General features: G+C 48.0%; 2 protein-coding genes across 2 annotated transcripts; one reads left to right on the top strand and one right to left on the bottom strand.

Moving 5' to 3' along the window:
* Positions 1-6,066: 6,066 nt before the first annotated feature.
* Positions 6,067-17,100, bottom strand: KCTD2 (potassium channel tetramerization domain containing 2). The gene is made up of 6 exons (XM_080923062.1): positions 16,514-17,100; positions 14,928-15,036; positions 12,497-12,588; positions 9,733-9,828; positions 7,940-8,065; positions 6,067-7,012 (listed from the first exon to the last, which is right to left on the bottom strand). Exons 1-6 carry the CDS (start codon positions 16,850-16,852, stop codon positions 6,983-6,985), a joined length of 792 nt encoding a protein of 263 aa, XP_080779188.1. The 5' UTR covers positions 16,853-17,100; the 3' UTR covers positions 6,067-6,982.
* On the top strand, positions 17,093-20,589 carry ATP5PD (ATP synthase peripheral stalk subunit d). The gene is made up of 6 exons (XM_080923063.1): positions 17,093-17,161; positions 17,544-17,674; positions 18,115-18,211; positions 19,175-19,246; positions 20,214-20,276; positions 20,401-20,589. The coding sequence occupies exons 2-6, from the start codon at positions 17,553-17,555 to the stop codon at positions 20,530-20,532; spliced, it is 486 nt and encodes a 161-aa protein (XP_080779189.1). The 5' UTR covers positions 17,093-17,161; positions 17,544-17,552; the 3' UTR covers positions 20,533-20,589.
* The last annotated feature ends 497 nt before the right edge of the window (positions 20,590-21,086 follow it).

The following is a 21,086-nucleotide window of genomic DNA, read 5'->3' as shown; positions in this document are numbered from 1 at the left end:
CAGCTGAGATATCTCCTCAGTGGGTTACATAGGTTGCCCAGTCTGGCCTTGAAACTCATTGCATATCTAAAGATGGCCCTAATCCATGATCTTTCTGCCTTAGTCCCTGAGTAGATAGGATTAGAAGGACACTAGTCTTGGGCCCAGCTCCCCTATTCCCTTATGCAATAGTTTGTCTCACTGTGCTATCTGGCAGGATCATCTTGTCTTAGTTTGGCACAGACAAACTTGGCAGCTTTAGGGTTTTTTTTTTCCCCCCCAAGGAGATTTTAAAAAGTGCACTGATTTTCATGTTTCATGTGTATAAATGTTTTGCCTGCATGTATGTATGTGTATTCTGTGTATGTGTGTGTGTTGCCTAGAGAGGGCAGAACTCCCCAGGAACTGGAGTTAAATTAAAGCAAGTGTGAGCTGCCTTGTTGGGGTTGAGAATTGAACCTGAATCCTCTGGAAGAGCGGCCAGTGATCGTAACTGGCTGAGCCATCTGTCTAGTTCCATCTTTAGGGTTTTGTTTTTTCCCTTTGCTTTTTAAAACTCTGCAAGAGGTGGCTGAAGACAGAAGGATCTCGGGTTACAAGTGGAAGTGATCTTACACATGCCAGATCACAGTTTCAAACCTCAACACCAAGCTCTAGTGGAACCCCAGTTTGATACATGCTGAGGATCACAGTAGTAAAACTTGGTATTTTTGTAATTAGACCTGCCAAAGGGGAAAAGTCAACACCCTCCAGCTCCCATTATAGATTTTTAAAAAGCAAAGGTAAAGAACAAAAATTGAGGGCTGGAGACATGACTCAGCAGTTAAAGAGTATTGGCTGCTCTTCCAGAGAACCTGGGTTGGCTCTCTGTACCCTCACAACTGGATGGAACTCCAATTCAAGAGGATTTGATTCCCTCTGCTTTTCCGGGCACCAGGCATGCACAGGGTGTACGGATTTACAGGCAGGCAAAACTCCCAATGCACATAAAATTATGTGTATATCAGCTTTTAAGAAGTTCTGAGGCTGAAGCAATGGCTCAGAGATTTAGAGGGCATGTTACTCTTGCAGAGGACTTAGGACTGGTTCCTGGCCCCCAAATCAGGTTACTCACCACCGTCTGTAACTCCAGCTACAGGTATTCAGTGACCCTCTGACATTCTCATACACAGACCTGCACAAGTACACACACACACACACACACACACACACACACACACACACACATACAAACTTCAACAGAACATGGAGCCTTTAATCCCAGCACTCAGGAGGCAGATGCAGGCAGATGTTGAAAGGAAATTAAATTCAAGCTCTAAAAAACTCAAGTAGGTTGGGGCAAAAAAAGGTAGTCTGTAAGCTTAAAGGCCTAGGACTGAGAACGTTGTAAAACAAGTCCAAGGCAGGCCTAGCTAAGCCCATTGTTAAAACATTCCTGAGGCTAAGTTAACTGACCTTAAAGATAAGAATGCAGAAGCTGGCCCAGGTTGTCTTTTACAACTGAGTAGTCAGTCAAATGAGCCCCTCCGGAGTCTATTCAAAAGTAAATTAGATGTTCACCAAGTGTTCCCTGACTCAGAAAACCATCCGCTCCGCCAGTCTCCAGACTTCCTAACTTCATGGTAAGCTATGAGTGTAGGGTAAACTTTGTACTTCTTCCCAGCCCCCAACCCTCTCTCCCAAACCCCTCCCTATAAAACCCCCAGCTTTCGAGTCTTGTGGTCGTTACCTCTGTCTCCTGCGTGAGATACATATCAGCCCGGAGCTCTGCCATTAAACTACCTTGTGCTTTTGCAGCAAGAAGGTCTCCCGTGTTTCATTGGGTAACCCCGTGTCCCGAGGCTCGAGTGGGGGTGCCCGAAAGGGGGTCCTACAATGTTTCTGAGCTCTAGGCCAGCATGAGTTCCAGGACAGCCTGGGCTACATAACTCCCCCCCCCCACCAAGTAATGTAAAAGATTCAAGGGGATAGACATATATGTACAAGTACTTAGTGTGTGTGAGAGTCTAGAGTTCCCATCATCACAGAGAAAGAGGGGGAAAAATTTCAGGTTCATATTTTTAGGAAGCATCTCTCATACACTGCTATACTCAATGCTATACTCTTCCTATTGCTAGGCTGTAGGAGGCCCCCTGTGGCTGACTGGCTGGCTGTGTCTAGGTCATGGTCATTGTGTACAGAGCAGGGTAGGGGAGAAATGGAGAGGACCATTTGAATCTGAGGACCTGGATTAAATTCCTAACACCCACATTAGGCTGCTCACAACTACCTGTAACTCCAGTCCCAGGGGATTCCAATACCCTCTTCAGTCACTGTGGGCACAGAGCACACACAGGGTGCACAGATATGTATATGTGTACATGCATATATGTATGTATATATGTATATAGATGTGTGTATATATACACACGTATGTATGCACAGAGTGCACACACAGTGCACAGATATATATATTTGTGTGTATACATATGTATGTATGCAAGCACTCATACAAAATCAAAAACAAAACAAAAAAGACACTAGCCAAAGTCAAGGGGAACCGGGAGTCTGAGGCACCTTGGTCCAATTAGAGACCAGTAAAAACCCAAGACTCCCTCCAGCTCTGGCATAGGACTCACATCCTTTTCTGCCTCACTCTGCCTTAGCTATGCTCCCCAATGATTTCAACCCACAGAAGAGGCTCTTACCAGTGCCTATTCCGTGGCATACATGGGCCTCCAGCATCTCTCTGTACATCTGTGGGAGCTAAGGAAAGCTTTGTGGGTCGCGTGTTAGAATCTCCAGACACCACTAGAAACTGGGACTCTAAATACACGGTGAGCCGCTGAGTTTCCTTTTGGACTGAGGCCTTGTAATTCTTTGTTAGACCAAGTGGGAACGTACATACCCCCTCCGTCCAACAGCGGCCATTTTCAGAATGAATGAATAGTCAAAGTCATCTGGTCCTTGATTATCAGTACCTCGGGATCTACTATTTCCCCACCAGCCCTGCTCCCTCTAATGCAGCACTGCCTGTTTAAATCCCCACTCTGAGAGCCTCAAAGCCCTGCACCAACAGATGGCTTGCCCTTCCCGCTGGGAGCCGGACGTGGTCCCTGCACAGTGGGTGCGCCATCACTTCGGATGCTCCCGTTAGCGCGCAGTTTACTGTTTGTTTTCCATTCCCGAGCTCCTGTTGCTGCTTCCTCCTTTTTCTTACAAGTTTCTGTCCTCTTAGAATTTCATCCTGGGGAGCCGCACACATCAACCTCGATGGCGCCAGTCTGTGTGGTAGAGGATTTCAACGCCCCACTCCTACCCCCACCCCCGCTTGAGAGGCAGCCAGACCCAGAGCAGAGAAATGAGAATCGCGCCCACTGTTCCAGACCCCTTATGGCAGATTCAAGAGCCTTCATGAGCCACCACTCAGCTAACCTCCACGGTAGGCTTGGTTTTGTGACTAACCAGGAATTTGGTGACCAAATACTGAGAAAACAACAGCACCCCCCCCCCCCCCCGCAGTACCCACTCCATTCCTCCCCGCTTTCTGCTGTGTGTGCACCGAGGAACCCGGACCTGACATAGGCTGACGCTGTGTTTGAGGCACAGCAACAAAGAGGAGGAATCACTTTTTTTTTTTGATGGAGCCACCATAAAACCAACCTTGGCGTGGCCTCGGTGAATGCTAAGAGAGAAATTGCTGTCTTTGTTTTTTATGAAGGTATTAGAACTACTGTCTCAGCTAAATAACAACCCAAACAATGCTTTTAAAAAAGCTCTGTTTGGGGCTAGTGAGAGAGGGAAGGGGTGGGGGCGGCGTAGGATGGTGCGGCCGGTACAGGGACCGTTTGGTCCCTGGAATCTTCCTGTTGGAACAAAAGGACTCCTGCAGGTCCCGTGACCTCACATGGGTACTGTGGCAGGAGCCTCTTCCCCAAACAACACTGTCAAATAAATAAACAAGTATCAATGTGATAGTCTACAAAGTTATTATTTTTTTAAGTGATCAGAGATAGTTTATTTGCTTGGATTTTTTTTTTTTTTTTAGTGAGTTATAAGGACCTGTAACGTGGACCGTGGATAAAGGTGGGGTATGCAGGCCTGGTGACCTGAGTTCATCACTGGATCCCACAGATGGCTTATGTGTGCCATAGCACACACACGCTTGTGTGTCCATAAAATGTCAAGAAAAATTGGGATTTGGTGTGAGAACACTGATTGGATTTTGGCTTAAAGAATCATCTATAGGGCTGGAGAGATTGCCCAGTGGTTAGAGCACTGGCTACTTTTCCAGAGGACCCAGGTTCAATTTCTAGGTTCTTTACGCTAGCTCACAACTGTCTGTAACTCCAGCTCCAGGGAATCTGATGCTCTGTCTGACCTCTGTGAGTACTAGTCATGTGGTGGACAGATATATAAGCAGTCAAAGCACACATAAAAACAGAATACTTTAAAAAGCACCCAAATGTTTAGACAATGGGAAAAATTTGAACGAGAACATGCTATTTAGGTGATGTTGTGGGTTTGAGGTAGCCCAGGCTGGCCTCTAACTTACTGTGTAACTGAGGATGACCATGAGCTACCAGAAGCTCCTGCTTCCATTTTGAAAGTGCTGGGATGACAGGCTTGTGCTACTGTGCCCAGTTTTGTGCTGCTGGTGAACAAACCCAGGGCTTCCTGCATGCCAGGCAAGCAGTCTACTGATCAAGCTCTCTCCCGAGGCCCAAATACTGTGGAACTTTTATTTTTATACCTGTGATGTTGCTCCTGTATTTGAGAGAAATGCTGGCCGAAGTACTTAAGGTCGAAGGAAGACAGTATCTACAATTAGTTTCAGCAAAAGTGCCCCGATGACATGTATAAGGCAGAGACAGACGTTAACAACGGTTGCCTTCCAGCAGACGGTAGGTTAACTGCTCAGTACTTGTTCAGTTCTAAGATTTTTTGTTTTTATGTAATGTGTGTGTGATGGCACCCACAGAGGTTTAGAAGAGACTCTGGGAGTGTGGGCCTCCTGATCTGCATGCTGGGAAAAGTGAGTTTTTTCCCTATTTATTGTTTTACATCCCAATCCCAATCTCCAAAGCCTCCCCTCATCCGGACTCTCCCTCATCCCTTTCATTTCTGAGAAGGGGGAGGCCCCTCCTAGGGAACCAACCCATCCTGGGACCTCAGGTCACTACTGCAGGACTAGGTACATCCTCTCCCACTGAGGCTAGACAAGGCAGCCCATTTAGGGAAGCAGGGTCCAGAGGCAGACAAGAGTCGGGGTAAGCCCCTGCTTCCACTTCAGTTGTTGGGGGACCCACATGAAGACAGAGCTGCACAAGAATTCTTGTTTGCTTCTCACCAATGATAGCCTTGTTCTCTGGTGCCAACAGCTGGTTCCCAGGTAGGACTTGTTCACTGTGGTATTTCCAGCCTTACCAAGCTCCGGGGACAGCACCGAGTGGCCCTCCACAGTACCTGACTCTCTGCTTGTTGCTAATCCAGCCTTTTCCCTCTGCTCTCACCCCGGGGTCAATCCAGAGACAGCCTTACCTGATCTGTATCACATGTCAGTTTAAAGTTGTCTAGGGGGCTGGGAGGATGGCTCAGTGGTTGAGAGCACAGACTGCTCTTCCTGAGTTTTTAAGTTCAAATCCCAGCAACCACATGGTGACTCATAATGGGATCTGATACCCTCTTCTGGTGTGTCTGAAGACAGCTACAGTGTACTCTTTAAAGTTGTCTAGGATAAACAGACAAGACCCTGGTCCCTCTGTCCTTCATGAGATAGGAGGACGTGCAGTTGTGAGTTCTGGGTTGATGACCTCAAGAGGTTTTGCTGCATCCTTCACACAAACTCGGATCCCTGCCTGCCAGCATTGTAGATGCTGCCACCACACACTCACACACACACACACACACACACACCCACATTCACACATACACCCACTCACAATCACATACATTCTCTCACATACACTCTCTCACACACGCACACATACACACTCACACACACACACTCACACACATTCTCACACAGCTAGGGACGATGATGCTGTTGAGCTAGATTGCCACAAAATGAAGGAGAGACACAAGTATCACCTATCAGTGCATGTTCAAGAGACAATCACAAAAACACCACCACTTTTAGCTATGACAACATGACACACTTGGCAGCGTCCACAGAAACAGCCTTCCTCACCCCAAGCCATCACAGAGGGTCCACAAAGTCCTTTCTCTTTGGTCCAGTTCAAGAAGCTGGGGGAGGAAGACAGGGGTCAACCAGGTAAGAAAAGTCTGCAGAAGCAATTACACCGACTGCTTAGTGCCGCTGTTCATCTAGCACGGCTTAGGACGCCGCGGCCTCAAACCTCCTCAGTGAGGATGGGCTGTGAGAGGTCCAGCTATGAGATGCCGGGTGATGCCACTCATGGGAACAGGAACGGCAACCACCACGCTCCAACCACACAATACAGGACACCATATCCTCCTGCCTCTGAGGCTCTGTTCATAGGATTGTGGGTCCTTTGGTAATTTTATTCTGTCCAACACATTAACATGGACTCCCCTGCCAATCTCGGAGAACGCTTAGGTCAGGGAAGAATGGTCCAAGCAGCTGCTAACGTCCGTCATGGTACACGCAGGCTGAGACCCGGGCACGGCTCAGGACAAGCCTTCTTCCTCTGCTCCAGCTTTTAGCATCTAGACTGTTTAGGGAGCTAGACCATCCTCTCTTTCCCCCAGCTCCTCACAAGGCTCCAGCCAGGGACCCATCCCAGATGCTGTTGTGAAGGTCTGTTCTAACACTGGCTAGAAAACAAAAGCGGGTTTCTGAAAAGGGGCCGTGAGGCCAGAGGCACACTGTCTTCGTCCAGGCAGGTGGGGCTCCCCCAGTTTGGCCGGACTCCACTTCTCGGGACCAGGCACAGCTTTGCTTTGCAGTAGCTGGGTTACTGTACAGGTGCAGGATCTCCCTTCGCAGCTGTTGGCCGATTGCTCTCTTGCCTTCAGGGTTCTGAAACTTCAGATTCGCTGTTTACATTCGAGAGCCTCTCTCCTGAAGAATCTAAAAGTGCATGGGGGAAGACAGAGTCAGCTGAGTAACTGCTGAGGGAGCCAAGGGCCATGAGGTTGAGGTGCAGCTCAGGGATAAAGCTGTACTCAGCCTGGGTAAGGCTGAGTCTCCAGCACCAGTGTGGCTGCAGGGGTTTAAGTCATGGCACAGCTGATGATAGTGGACAATTTAAAATTGATTTTAAACTCCTGTAGTTGCTTCCTCTGGCCCCTGTGGACAGCACACAACCTATTGTCAGCAAGTCAGGCTCAGAGCCTCTACCTCACTGGGTACCTGAGTACAATGGGCTCTTTTGCAAAATGAAGATGGACTGGAGGGTTGTGTGCTAGTAGACCAAAGTTTTGCAAGTTAAAGAAAGCTGTTCACAGTCAGCACACACTCAGGTTCTTCATGAGTATGTAGTGTGGAGGGAAGAGAAGGGAAGAACGAACTGTTGAGGAGCAAGGCAGATATGCCTGGGGCTAAACACAAAGAAGAACCCTCACCATCCTGACAGGATACAAACCTGTCCTTGTCCAGGCTCAGCTCCTAGCCGCTTTATGAGTCTTGAATAACTGACTGCTTTTGTGTGCATGTATGTTATATGTGTGTGTGTGTGTGTGTGTGCGTGTGCGTGGGAGTGCATGCTGAGGTGGTGGCCAGAGTGGGAACTGTGCCCCTTTCTCCGTCACTCTCTACCTCATCTGTTCTCCTTTGGAGACAAGGTCTCTCACTGGAGCTGGAGCTCACCAGTCTGGCTGTGCCCGCCATCTCCCCAGACCCAACAAATCCTGATTTAAATCTAGCATCTAAGAGGCTATGATGAGAGGAAGCTCGTAGCTGCAGAAGGAGTGGAAGAAATTCAGCAGCAGCCTGGCAGAGCCGGAGAGAGGCTGGGTACAAAGGCGGCCGGGGACAGCCTGGGAAGCAGTGTCCTACCTTGGCCTTTTCGCTTGGCTCTATGACGATGCCATTGGTAGAATTATTTAGTTCTCTGGAGACAACACAGAGGAATTCTGCCTGGTCTTCATTTCCATAGTTATAGGAGGAGCCAATGCTAATTAACTGACAAAACACAAAGATGGTGACTGTACAACCAAATAGACAGAACCTAAAAACACTCAAGTGCCAAGCCCGGCGTGCTGGCGCACAGCTTGCATCCCAGGGCCCAGGATGTGGAGTTAAGCAGATCTCTCTGAGTCTGAGATTACCCTGATTGATCTGCACAGTAGCAGGAAAGTCAGGGCTATATAGTGAGTCCCCGTTTCAAATGCCCCCCCAAACCAAACCAAAAACACTTTGATGCCACAGAACCCTCCCCTTCTTCAACTGGACTTTGTAACTTTATCTTTCAAAGAATAAACATTCTCTGGGGCAATCAAGGTCCAGGGGATTAAGTGGATCCGAATCCAGGAGAAGAAGGCATCGGGAGTGTGAATGTGGCCACTGCCTGCATGGACAGGAGGTGAGGCGAGCAGCTCTCCTCAGCCCTACCTGCTCCCACTCGTACTTTTTTTTCTCTAGACAAGAGACTGGAACAGAGACTTGGTAGCCACTGAAAGCCATAAGCCATGGTATTCTTAACTGTCTTGAAGAAACAAATCTAGCCTTTAACTCTAAATTGGAAGTCTGCACATGGAGAAGCTTGGCAGAGAGCAAGTGCAGTCTCATAAGCACTCAGAGCCTCAAGCTGGGGCGCCCCCACAGTCCCCTTCCTCATCTATACCTCGGAGGCAATAAGAACAGACTTCATTCTCCCTCAGGACATTAGCAAGACCCATCCCAGGACACCTCCCTGAACTGCACCAGAGAGACCGTGACAACAGGAGTAACGCTGAGACTGTCTTCACCTTCACAAAGAAAAGTCACACCTCTGTCTTTACTTTTAATGTTTTTACATGTAATTTATAAAAACAACCTCTGCTTAAGATGATGCACCAGGAAAACCAGCCATGACTATAAATGCTCTGCAGCATTTGGCCACCCACAGCTCCTGATCCTGAAGGGAAGACAGAGGTGGATCTCTCCCTCTAGCTATAAAGTAAGAGCATTTAGACAAGCGGTGGCTTTTGTTCTTTAAGTGAACTTCTGGTGACAGTTCAGCTGGCTCTGCGATTCCACATAAACAGTCACCTCCAGACAAAACCACACTCCATTCAAGCTCTGCTTCTGTGGAGTTGAAGCAACAGAAGATGAACAGGCTGCCATCTAATGGAAGAAAGTGGTAAAACCCAGATTCTCAGGGGCTTTATTTTCAAATAACCCCAACTCTAAGCACAAAAGGACAGGAAGGGAAAGAGAATGCTGGGAAATGACCCTGGCATACTTGTGTGTCTGATCCCCTCCTAGCACTCCTGAGATGCATACACCCAGAACTGTAACGCTCTGTTGAAGCCAGCCTTCTTTAGGACCAACAGAATGGTGTCAGCAGAGCACTTCCTCACAGGAATCTCTCTGAGGCAAAGAAAGGCAAAAGGAGGTCTTCAGAGTCTTTATAACCCATTGGCACTGTCAAGTTCAAATTCTGGGTGTGACTCCAAAAGACATGGTCCTCTTCCCAACCCTTTACAGCCTCCATACGCCACTGAGCAAGTAATGCACACCAAGGAGCTCTTTCTTAACTGTGAAATGAAAATGGGGTCACACTGCCTCCCCCAGCCTGGGGCTACTGACTGGCTGGCTGTGGCTCCCTAGGATGAGGTGCTGGGGTTGCATCTCTTTGAGCAATATACCTGTTCAAATTTCCAGCCATCAGACATGGTGGAGACCATCTGAGTGAGCTCTTCCTCTTGACACTGCAGGACCCGGTACACGTGCTTCACGGGGCCCTGCAACAACAGGCAGACTAGGTCAGCACCCTGGGGATCCCAGCAGGACCCCACCCCCACAGCTGTCTAGAGGTGGGTTCTCAGACCACCCACTACTTCATTCTCCAAATAGCACCATGGGTTCCAGAAAAGCTCATCAGCTAAAAAAGAACAGATAGCAAGGCCAAGGGCATGAACCAATGCATGCAATAAACCTGAACTCCAGAGGGACAGCTCATGTGACAACAGGAAAGTTACTTTTTATACAGGACTTAGATGCTAAAATGCACAACGCGATTTTGGTGCTCCAGACTGAATATCAATTGTTATGGAAATTACCTTTCGGAAAAACTATTTTTATTTATGTGTATGTATGTATATGACATGTGTTTGTGGGTGTCCATAGAGGTCAAAGGATGATGTGGGACCCCCCTGGACCTGAAGTGAAGTTACAGGTGGCTGTGAACCACTCAACACAGGTCCTTAGCCAGTCCAGCGGGCGCCCTTACCCACTGAGCCAGCTGTTCAGCCTCACACTGTCTTTGTTTTGAGACAGGGCTCACTCTGTAGTCCTAGCTGTTCTGGAACTCATTAAGTAGAACAGATTGGCCCTGAACTCAAGACTCCTCCCTCTTCCTCTGCCTCCCAAGCACTGGGATACTGATGTGTACTATCATGCCTGACATGTTTGTCCAAAATGCCCTGGAATTCACTCTATATCCCAACCTGGTCTCAAACTCCTGATTCTGCCCCGTTGTTTCCCATGTGTGTGGGGACTACAGCATGCGACCTGCGAATGGGAACAGCATATGAATGTATTCGCATATCAAGAAGAAAACACACACCATACAGATACTCCTTAGTTTCCCTTTGCTGACGCTACCAATGTTTAGCAGTACATTCCTGTTACAGAGGTGTGAGACAGCAAGAAAGGAACATTTCTTTTTCGTCTACATTCCTGCCTAGCTTCCCAAGCGCCTAGGATCTCCTGAGTAACTGGTGGGTGAGGAGCACGTCTGTAATGCTCTCAGAAGGCTGAAGCAGGAGGACGCAGAGTCCGGGCCAGTGGGGGCTGTACAGAGGCTGCATGTCAAAACACTGAGAAACAAAAAAGTGTCTTTTGGGCCTGGGCATGTGGCTCAGCAGTGAAGTCAAACACAGCTCAAAGACAGAAAATGCCCTTCCTTGTAATTACAGACAAATCCACTGATACCCCCTTTGGTTCTATGTTTTTGCCTATAAAATTTAGAAACAATCAGATTTACACTACAAAATTCAGGGCATCCCAAAAAATCTGTGATACTGGTCAGAGTAGGCAAAGTCCTTAGGATTTAAGCTACCACTGGCCTCCCTTTTTCCTCTTCTAGAGCCAATCTACCTGTGCTCCAAAAAGCCAAGACTAACTATCAAACAAGCAAACAAATATATATGAACAGAAAAGTATTGAGAAATCTGTCAGATACCAAAAGAGACAAGAGACCACAACAAACAGGCTCAGGGCCCCCACACCTCAGGCTCTGCCTGAATGCCTGCCATGTATGACAGAAACATGTCAAAGAGGTAACATCTAGAAATCTACACAGCCAACTGTATCTGAGAAGACGTAGACAAGGGAAGAGGGCATCTTTCAATATAAATGTCATCCTATTCTCAGAGTTCTCTTCACGAGGAGGACAGATGCAAGATCAATCAACCTAAAAGGTTCTGACATTCCTGGAACAAGAAAGCTTCACCTGGGTATTGATGCTGAAGCCTCAGAGCCTGGAACTCATTCAGTTAACTGCTGCCATCAGATAGAAGTCCTAGGATGCTCTCAAGGGGTTAATTAATGGACAAAAATGCAGAGCACTCAGGATCTATGATTCGAGTGGCTTCAGATTACACAATTCAGGGTACCACTAAAATTTCTACTAAGCACTCTTTTTATAATACGGACAGAATAAGTCTCCTATCTTTGCAAACACCTAAGAGGAGAGGCTAAGCAGCTCTGATCCCCTTTTCCCCCACTGTGCCATCAGACAGGTGAGCTGTGGCCTTTTGTACACAAAGAAAAAGTCTTTTCTTTCTTGCTAGACTTCAAAGTTCCTGGGAGGAAAGACCTTCTTCTGTTACACAATCACAAGGGCTACCACAGAATGGATGAATGGCACGGTAAGAAGCTGAGTTTGCCCTACTGTCTGCCCTCCCCTTACAGGAAGCATGTTCCTTATCACAGCTACTGAGTTAATACAAAAACCCAAAGTTGTGATAAAATGAGGCTGCACATCATTTTCTGCACAGCACCATGCAGATGTTCCAAGTGTCTGGCAGACGCGGAAGGGCAGGTGCAAGTGAGACTGTGGGCCTTACACTGAAGGAGCAGATGCTCATCAGTAAGAACAAGCTTTCTGGGCCTGGCAATCCAGCCCTAGGGAAGCTGAGGCAGGAGAGTGCAAGACCTGGCTGGGCTACAAGCTGGAGAACAAACATTGGCTCTGTTGGCCCCAAAGTGGCCTGGGTTCTTCCCACAGCCATTGTTGAACAGTAACACTATCCTGAAGGGCAGGGGCTGCTCCGTTTCCTCTGTTACTCCTCAATTTCCCCTCTGAACCAGTCTAGCCCTCCAGCCCCGAGGAAAAGGCATCCTTTTCACAGCACAGACAGACAGCCGCCTGGACAGGTTTGTCCTTAGCAGTTGTAGACACCTTACTTGTGAAGTTCTGTTCTCATTGTCTCGTATCCTTTCCTTAACCAGCCGCACGAGAGATGCGATATTGTAAAACTCTGCTTCTTCCAGCACACCTAGAAGGAGGACCAGGCTGTGGTCAGAGGTGTGTGAGCCCATGAGAAACGGCAAGGCCAGCCTTGCCTTCTAATAACTACATTTTCCAAATACAAATCTTATCTCTCCTTAAGCCTAGGAAACTTAAGAAATCTGACTCTGTTCTTGAGGGTTTGCCCATAACCTTCTCATAACGATTACACAAAGTGAATCAAGCACAGGCTGTCCACCGTCCACCTCACCCCTCTGCCTTCCTCCTACACCTGCCCGTATGTCACCTAGTTCCTGGAACCTGCCACAGTGGACAATTCCCAACCCTGCAGTATTTTCCCTAAAAAGAGCAGGTTGATAGATAGGTACATGTATATAAACTTAGGAATTTAATAGGATAATTATTTCAGTCAGAGCTAGGCAGTGGTAGAATGCCTGCCTAGCAAGGTTTTGATCCTCAACTAACAAAAGTGTATGTGTGTGTGTGTGTGTGTGTGTGTGTGTGTGTGTGTGTGTGTGAGAGAGAGAGAGAGAGAGAGAGAGAGAGAGAGTGAGCAATCAGCGACTCCTCTCATGGTAAACAAAATTAAATGTTTTAGATAGAATAATTATGTGATGTCTGCTCTTGCGCTAGGGAAAAATGCTCTAATGAACATTAGTATGACTGAGAAACTGGGAAGAGGATGCAGATAAACAATACCACATTTCCTGAGCTGTTAGGAAGATTATGCCAAGGTCCTGTTTTTAGAGTAACACAAAGAATTATTAAGGAATGAAATTTGCAATCTAGCCTCAAACAGTTCAGAAATAAAACCTTATAGGAGAATGAGGGAGGAGAGGTAGGGGTAGAGACAAAGTTCAGTGATTTAAAAAAAAAAAAAAAAACATATATATATATATATACATATATATATATACCTTTATTCTCCAAAAAATGTCCAAAACTGGTGAGTCTTAGTAAAGTGAACTTTGTATTATTCATGCTTTTTTTCTCTAAGTCCGAAATTGTTTCAGAATAAAGTGTTTTCAAATTATTTTTGTCAAATTATTTATTTCTGTCAGGTGTGATGGTTTTAATGCTTTTAATCCCAGCAGCAGCAGATGAGTCTGTGAGTTCAAGGTCAGCCAGGACTACATACTGAGACTCTTTCAGAAAAACAAACAAAACCGTATTTATCCGTTTGTGTGTGCTGGTGAAAAGGACATGGGGACAGTTTACTGTAATTGACCTTTTCCTTCTATTGTGTGGGTGCCAGGGATTGAACTCAGGCTGTCAGGCTTGGCAGCAAGAGCTCCTACCTGGTGAGTCACCTCGCTGGTTCAACATAGTTTTTCTTTTTATTAAAGACATGAAAAAATTGTAAGAGGCTGGCGGTTAGGATAATGAGTGCATGGAATTTATTATGCTTTTCCCTATTACTTATGCATGCATCTGAAATGATTTTTCCCACATAGGGTTTTTCTGTGTGCCCTGGCTGTCCTAGAACTCACTCTGTAGACCAGGCTGGCCTTGAACTCAGAGATCCACCTGCCCCTGCCTCCTGAGTGCTGATTACAAACATTGGCCACCACTGCACTTTGTGATTTGTTTTAAAAGGTCGTTTATAGACAGACTCCCATCAGGGAGAAAGAGTAAGCAAGGAAAGGAATGAGACGGAAAATGGTCGAGAATGCACAGCTCCTCTCTTTCCTGATAAACGGAGCTGTTTTCCAGCCCCTTCTTTAACGAGGATTGCCATTACAAGCTGTTCTATCCAGAGGTGAGGGTTCTGGATCAGGGGCCCTGGATTTAGGAAAGGACACTGAATTTGTACAGGATGCCTCCAGAGACCAGGCAGGCTTTTACATGGAGGCCTAGACCCACTTACGATCCAAATGCCCTACAAAGCAGAATGACAAGGAGCCAGCGAGGCGCCTGCCAATGAGTTGAGGAGTGAATCAGGTCAGCTGCACGGCTTCACAGAGAAGCATGAGACCAGAGTCTTAAGAAACGAGGTCAGGCATTTATTAATATTATTTTTGCAAGTCCAAAGGAAATTGGAAAAATTAGAATACCTGACAGAGACGTGGTGCTTCGGGCTGCAGGCACTCACTGCCAGCGAATAAAATACGTGGAAAAGAGGTCTGTGGCAGTCCTGCAGGTTCCAAAGCCTAAAGTATAATCTGCAAAGTGGGGCAAGCCAGCTCCGTACCACACAACCCCGCGCAGCCTCCTTCCAGGCCCTCGAAGCCCAGGAGCTGGAGGCTACCTGCCTACTCTCACTAACTCTTACACCTGCGCAAGCCCAGTGAGGACCCCAGACAAAAACTCAAGTCTTCGAAGCGACTTTAAACAGCTGCAGGTTTGAAACCAGCCAGGCATCCTTACCTTCTTCTGCCAACTCCTTGGTAATGATGAGTTTTCCATGGCGGAGGTAGTTTAGGATAGGACCAAAGTAGGTAGGGTCTCTGTCAATCAGATATGCTCCGGTCTCATCCTGTCAACCAAGCACAGCTGGCTGTGAACCTTTCAGCAACGTTTTCTACATAGCATTTCCCTTGTCCACCAGGGCATCTAGGCAACAGTCTCACTGTCAGCTAAAAACCATTTATTTATTTACTTATTTTTTTCTGAGCTGGTTTTGCTACTGTCTGCTTAAGCTACTGGCCTGAGGCTGGCTTTTAAGATCGTCATACATCTTAAACCCACAGGCATCCCCATTGCGAAGCCCTTTGTTACTGGGTAGACCACAATCTTTTAACATTCTTCTGTAGGATACCAGCTACAGGGGATGAAGGAAATTCTATATCTGTGTTAAACATTCTGACTTTTTCATTGCCTCTGGACTACATCCCTAATTCTGAGAAAAACCTCTATTCTATTGGCAACTCTCCTGAGCCCAAGGCCAACATCAGTGGGAGTCCACACTGCCCACTGCAATCTCACACACTAGCTCTGTGCCCAGAGGGAGCAAGCGTGGTACTGCCAGGACTTGGCTCAGAGCAACTTTAACCCTACTCCTCTTTACAGTAAAAGAAACAAGAAACAGGCTTTTGTGGCCATAAGGAAGATTTAGGGCATATAAAAATAATTCCCTATAACAGTTCTGGAATCTCTTTAGTTAGGAGGGGTGGTGAGGTTCCCATCAATTTGGTATCAGAGAACAGATAAAACTGATTAAGTGTTTACATAAGTCTGCTAACCTCGGGAGAGCTTTCCCGTATGGAAAGCGGTGTTAGCTACTGCCAAAGAGAGCCAAAGGTGAACTTGCAAAAGTTACAGTCCAAACTGGAAATAAACGACTTGTCTTGCACTGCTAAATCCTGTGTTTGACTCTACACATTCGCTGACTCCTAACCGATTCCTGTCTTTCCAAGGAATGCATTTACTTCCAAAAATGTACGGAAACGGTGATTGTTACCGCTCACAAGATCTGGGACCAGGATTTTATCACCACCACAAGCACTTCCTGCAGCTTTCAGGAGTGGACGCTATTATTAAACCCCAAGTTTAATACCACTTTGCACTGGGATGGAACAGGACCTTAGACCTCGGAAAGTGACACAGATGTGGTCATTCACCCTGACCCAGTTCTGAATGCATCTGGCATCAGCAGCGGGGGGCCATACGGGGACCAAAGAAAAACTCATGCAGATCTGAGAGGGGGGATCCTCAGGAGGGGCAGAGAATGTGAGAGGAGTACGAAGGGGGCTTCCGTGGGTGCAGGTAACCAACTCCAGGAAGGAGCAGGTGAGAAAAGGGCGGGGTGTGAAGGGGAGGCCGGAGTGTGCCTGAAGATGGGGGAGAACGGGGATGGGAGATCATTCTGAGGTGGCTGGTGCTAACTCGGGGGAAGAAAGTGGACTGAAGTCCGGGTTTGCAGGACCCGCTGGAGGGAAACGTGTCCCAGAGATCGGAACACCAGCCTAGAATGGGTCCCAACGCCCGGGGGCGCGCCCGAGGGCGGGGCGCACCTTGTCCGAGTCCAGCTCCGGGTCCTCCTGGCAACACAGGCGGCAGAGGAAGGACTTGGGCTCCCGGCCTAGGGTCTGTCTGGTGGTCACGAAGTAGGTACCGCCCACGTTGAGCCGGACCCAGCGGGCCGCCCCGCCGCCCCCTGTCCGCTCCGGAGGTCCGGGCCCCGGCTCCAGAGGCTGCGCGACGGCGGCGGGCTGACGGCCGTGTCCGCGGGGTGTGGGGCCCGCAGGGCGAGGGCTGGGAGGTCCGCGGCCGGAGCCGCCCCCATCGCCCACCACACTCCCACCACCCCCTCCCAGCCCCGCCATTGCCGGGTCCAGCTGCAGTTCCGCCATCTTGGGCCGCTGCTGCCCGCGCGCCGCCGGGCCGGCCCATTCCTCGGCAGGGAGAGCCGGGCTAGCCCATCGGCGGGGGTGGGGCAGGGGGAAAGGGACCGGAGCGCCCCCCACTAGCAGAGACTCTGAAGGCGCAGGCGCCGCACCCGCCTTTCAGGGCGGGACTTCCTGAACGCGACCCCATGATCATTGGCTGATATGTAAAATAAGGTCCTCTCACTGCGCTTTCGGATTGGCCAGAGAGAACTTCCGGAAACACACTTCCGTTTCTTGCTGCAGGAGACAGCGCTCCGCCGGGGGTCGGTGAAGGTGAGTGTTAGAGGTATTGGGTTTGATCCCCACGGGCTTTTTAAAATTATATTCCAGACCTCGCTCCGACGCTTGTTCCAGCTCCGCGGAAGACGTCGGGCCTTCGAGCTGACCCGCTGGCAGAGCGCCCGAGGTCACTGCTTTGCCCTGCTCGCCTCTCCGCCGGGAGAGCCTGGGGCCTGGCAATGACTTACTTGGCCAGTAACCTTTGATTTAGAGGTTGCCACAAACTATTGTCTCACACTGTATGGCGATCTTGCATTTACCCTTCAAATGCTCATGCTGATCTTACTTGATCTCTTGCCCTGTATTTCCCTGGAAGGATTGCCTTCAGGGCTTCTTTGTAGAGGCACTGTTTAATCTGACCTGTTTTGTTTTCTAGTATCCCAAGATGGCTGGGCGTAAACTTGCTCTAAAAACCATTGATTGGGTATCTTTTGTGGAGATCATACCCCAAAACCAGAAGACAATTGGAAATGCCCTAAAGTCCTGGAGTGAGACCCTCCACACCAGGTCAGTATGTTGTGAGGAGCACCCCCACCCTTGTCAGTGAACCTAGAAGCAACGTTTTGACATTTATCCCGTCTACTTAGTATTTAGTAAGCATATGAGTTCGTATTTGCTGCTGTGTTTGCCAAATCAAAAGAAAACTTGTGGGGTTGGCTCTTTGCCTTCCACTGTGTGAGTCCTGGATACACAGGTCCTCGGTTTAGCAGCAAGGGCCTTTACCCACTTAGCCATCTTGCCAGCCCTAGCTAGGCGTTTCTAATAGTCTGACAAGAGTGTGATGGATGTGTTTTGCAAATGAAAGCGTTTTTTTTGTGGTGGCCCTTCAGGGAAAAGTGTGTTTGTCATCCCAGTGTGTAAGGAATGGGGAGACTGCAGTGTGAGTAGTGCTTGCTGCACGTTCTAGTCCGGGAATAAAAGTCCTGACTTACTTTCCATATGAGCAGGTTGGCTAGTCTGCCCGAGAAGCCACCAGCAATTGACTGGGCTTACTACAAGGCCAATGTGGCCAAGGCCGGCTTGGTGGATGATTTTGAAAAGAAGGTGAGTCTTCAGATAACTAACTAAAGTCCCATCTTTAAGGGGCTGGTAGGGGGAGGGGAAGGAGGTATGGCCAAAGGTCCTGGGGTGGATTTAGTGAGCACCTGTGGAGAATGAGGGATCTGCCGCTCAGTGGTTCAGGTAGCCATGCTCCCAACAGCTAGCTCTCTTCCCAAGTTCACCTTTAGTTTTTACCTGCCTTCCTTTTATAAACTAAAAGTTCCCTTCTTTCACCCTCTGACCCTTCTCCAACTTCTATAAAAAGGTGTATTTCATGTCTGTGAGTGTTCTTCCTGCACATATTTCTGTGCACCACTTGCATGGCTGGCGGCAGAAGCAGCTTGATGCCAGATGCCACAGGATTAGAGTTATAGGCTGTTGTGAGCAGCCATGTGGGTGCTGGGAATTGAACCTGGGTCCTCTGCAAGAGTAGCCCAAGCACAAAACTGCTGAGCTGTCTCTCCAGCCCCGTTGGTGACCTGTGTTCTTTGATAGTTGCATATTAAGTACAATAATATAATGTCTCAGTATCCAGAGTTCATTTGCTTATTATTTGAAGATGCTTCTAGAAGACCTGCTCTGTGTGGCTTAGCATACAGTGTCAGGGCTGTGATACTAAATAGTTTTCTTAACCATCATTTCTACCTCATAATGTAAATATGATTCCTGTCAGTCAGCCCTTGAGGGTTCTGTGAGAAAAAAAATTTCTTAGACTGCAAGATGCTAAATGGTTATTATAAAGATTCATAGTCCTTTTCAGATGGGGTCAGCAGAGTAGTGCTTGTTGTGATAAGGAAATATGGAAGGGTCCTGATTAGTTATGGGCTGAGGAGGCCTTCAAAGTCTTCCCACCAGCCACCAGAGATCATAGGAAGTGAGTGTTTCCATGTGGCCTGTGAGAAGCAGAGGCTTTCAGCCTTTAGGCTCTTGGGCTATTAAGAGTGAAGTCTCTGTTCCTGTTTATAGTATAATGCCCTGAAGATACCTGTGCCTGAGGATAAATACACAGCCCTGGTGGACAACGAGGAGAAGGAGGATGTAAGTAGTGGGTGGGCATTTTTGTTGTTTAGTTTTTTGTTTTGGGTCCTCCCCCTCCAAAATTTTCTTGGCTTTTGTTTGTTTTATTGTAAGGTTTCACTGTGTAATCCTGGTTAACCTCAAACTCATGGTGATCCTCCTGCTGCAGCAAGTACCACTATGGTCAGATCCTGAAGTTTTCTTAATTCGTAGTAGCAAGGGTAGATAGTGAATTAACTGAAGATTGAAGTGTGAGAGTCAAGAGGACTGGAATGCTAATAAATGCAGCAACATAAATTACTCTAAAAATAATACTGGATAAAAGAAGACCGCAAGCCGGCCTGGCGGCGTGCACTTTCATGTCCAATCTCTGAGTTTTAGGGCAGCCAGAGCTGCATAGTGAGGTCCTGCCTTTATAAATCTCTGGGAAATACAGGTAATCTTTAGTGACAGATGCCTGAGAGGTTCCTTGGGGGAGAAGTGAGTGGAACCTGATAAATAGGTCACAGTTCTTGAATATGATGACAGTGTGGCCAGTGAATACATGTTTCAGTGGAAGCTCTGTAAATATGTCTCGGTGTCGCCTTACACCCAACAGGTCTGTTAAGAACAGGACATCAGTTTTAGAACATAACCATTCAGTACTCAAATACGTGTTTGCCTGAAAATACCTCATGCCAATATTAGAACCTGGAAGGAGGGTGCGTGCGTGCGTGCGTGCGTGCGTGCGTGCGTGCGTGTGTGTGTGTGTGTGAGTGTGTGCGGCCACATGACTTTTCTCGACTCTTCAGTGATCAGTCCTAAGTTGCTTTTCTGCCTCACTGCTTTATGGATGTTGAAAGGTGTCGCTTGTCCTCAACAAAAGCATCCAGGACTGGGCCGGATGACCTTCCGTAGCTGGCAGCAGGGAAGGAACAGACCTGAGCCTCATGCCCAGGGGTCAGGACACAGTTTGGCTTCAGGACAAACTTTCTTCTTTCTCTTAAAGGCGAGGAACTGTGCTGAGTTCGTGTCTGGATCTCAGGCCAGGATCCAGGAATATGAGAATCAGGTGAGGATGAAGGAACTGTGACCTCTTGTCTGTGACTACATGGCAGTGACCTTCCTTAGATTCTTGTTTTGATCTCAGTGGCCTTGCCCATTTCCTATAGCTAACAGGTTTCTGTTCTTTGTAGCTGGAAAAAATGAGGAACATAATTCCCTTTGACCAGATGACCATTGATGACTTGAATGAGATCTTCCCAGAAACCAAGCTAGACAAGAAGAAGTACCCGTACTGGCCCCACCAGCCCATCGAGAACCTATGAAGCAGCTCAGGGGGGAGCCCCGGCTGACATGAAATAAAACATTTACATTGTGCTTGCTATTGTCTTTAAGTAGATGAACACTTCTAAGGTGGCCCCACCAGAAGCATTATATGAACCCGGTCTATGGGGCAGACAGTAGGAAACCAGTTACTGTGGCTTCCAAGCTGCAAGAGCTTGGACAGAGCCTGTGACCATACTGTGGGGAGGATCGTTTTTTTTGCAGATTATCCTGTGTACTGGACTACATCACACACACACAAACAGAAACAAAGAGGTGGTGGGGAGAGATAACCCTAACTCACTACCTGTGACCAGCACACATTGGGATTCTACTGTTCACACCTGCATCAGGATCTCATCAGCATGAGAATGAGGAAGCCTGGGAAGCTTCTGTATCTAATCGCCCATCTCGCCTGCTGCAGTTAAAATCCTGTAGGGGGCGTATGAGGGAGGGAGGGTTTGCATACTTAGGCCAGAAGGAGCAGCAGGGGCTGGCTGAAGGTAAGGGCTGGGTGAAGAAACAACAGCTCTGCAGTGGGGTGCTAGTGCCATAA

Source organism: Micromys minutus (assembly GCF_963924665.1).
Source record: "Micromys minutus genome assembly, chromosome: 10".
Taxonomy (NCBI): domain Eukaryota; kingdom Metazoa; phylum Chordata; class Mammalia; order Rodentia; family Muridae; genus Micromys; species Micromys minutus.
Note: the sequence above shows the minus strand (reverse complement) of the source record. Positions and strands in the feature narration are given on the sequence as shown.

Bases quoted from the DNA above. Each gene is read 5' to 3' on its own strand.
- KCTD2 (XM_080923062.1), bottom strand. From the start codon at position 16,852: ATGGCGGAACTGCAGCTGGACCCGGCAATGGCGGGGCTGGGAGGGGGT. The intron at 8,066-9,732 runs GTATATTGCTCA...GTGTTTTGTCAG, and splicing joins ATGGCTGGAAATTTGAACAG to TTAATTAGCATTGGCTCCTC. The intron at 7,013-7,939 runs GTAGGACACTGC...ATGCACTTTTAG, and splicing joins AGCCAAGCGAAAAGGCCAAG to ATTCTTCAGGAGAGAGGCTC.
- ATP5PD (XM_080923063.1), top strand. From the start codon at position 17,553: ATGGCTGGGCGTAAACTTGCTCTAAAAACCATTGATTGGGTATCTTTT. The intron at 18,212-19,174 runs GTGAGTCTTCAG...TCCTGTTTATAG, and splicing joins TGGATGATTTTGAAAAGAAG to TATAATGCCCTGAAGATACC. The intron at 19,247-20,213 runs GTAAGTAGTGGG...TTTCTCTTAAAG, and splicing joins ACAACGAGGAGAAGGAGGAT to GCGAGGAACTGTGCTGAGTT.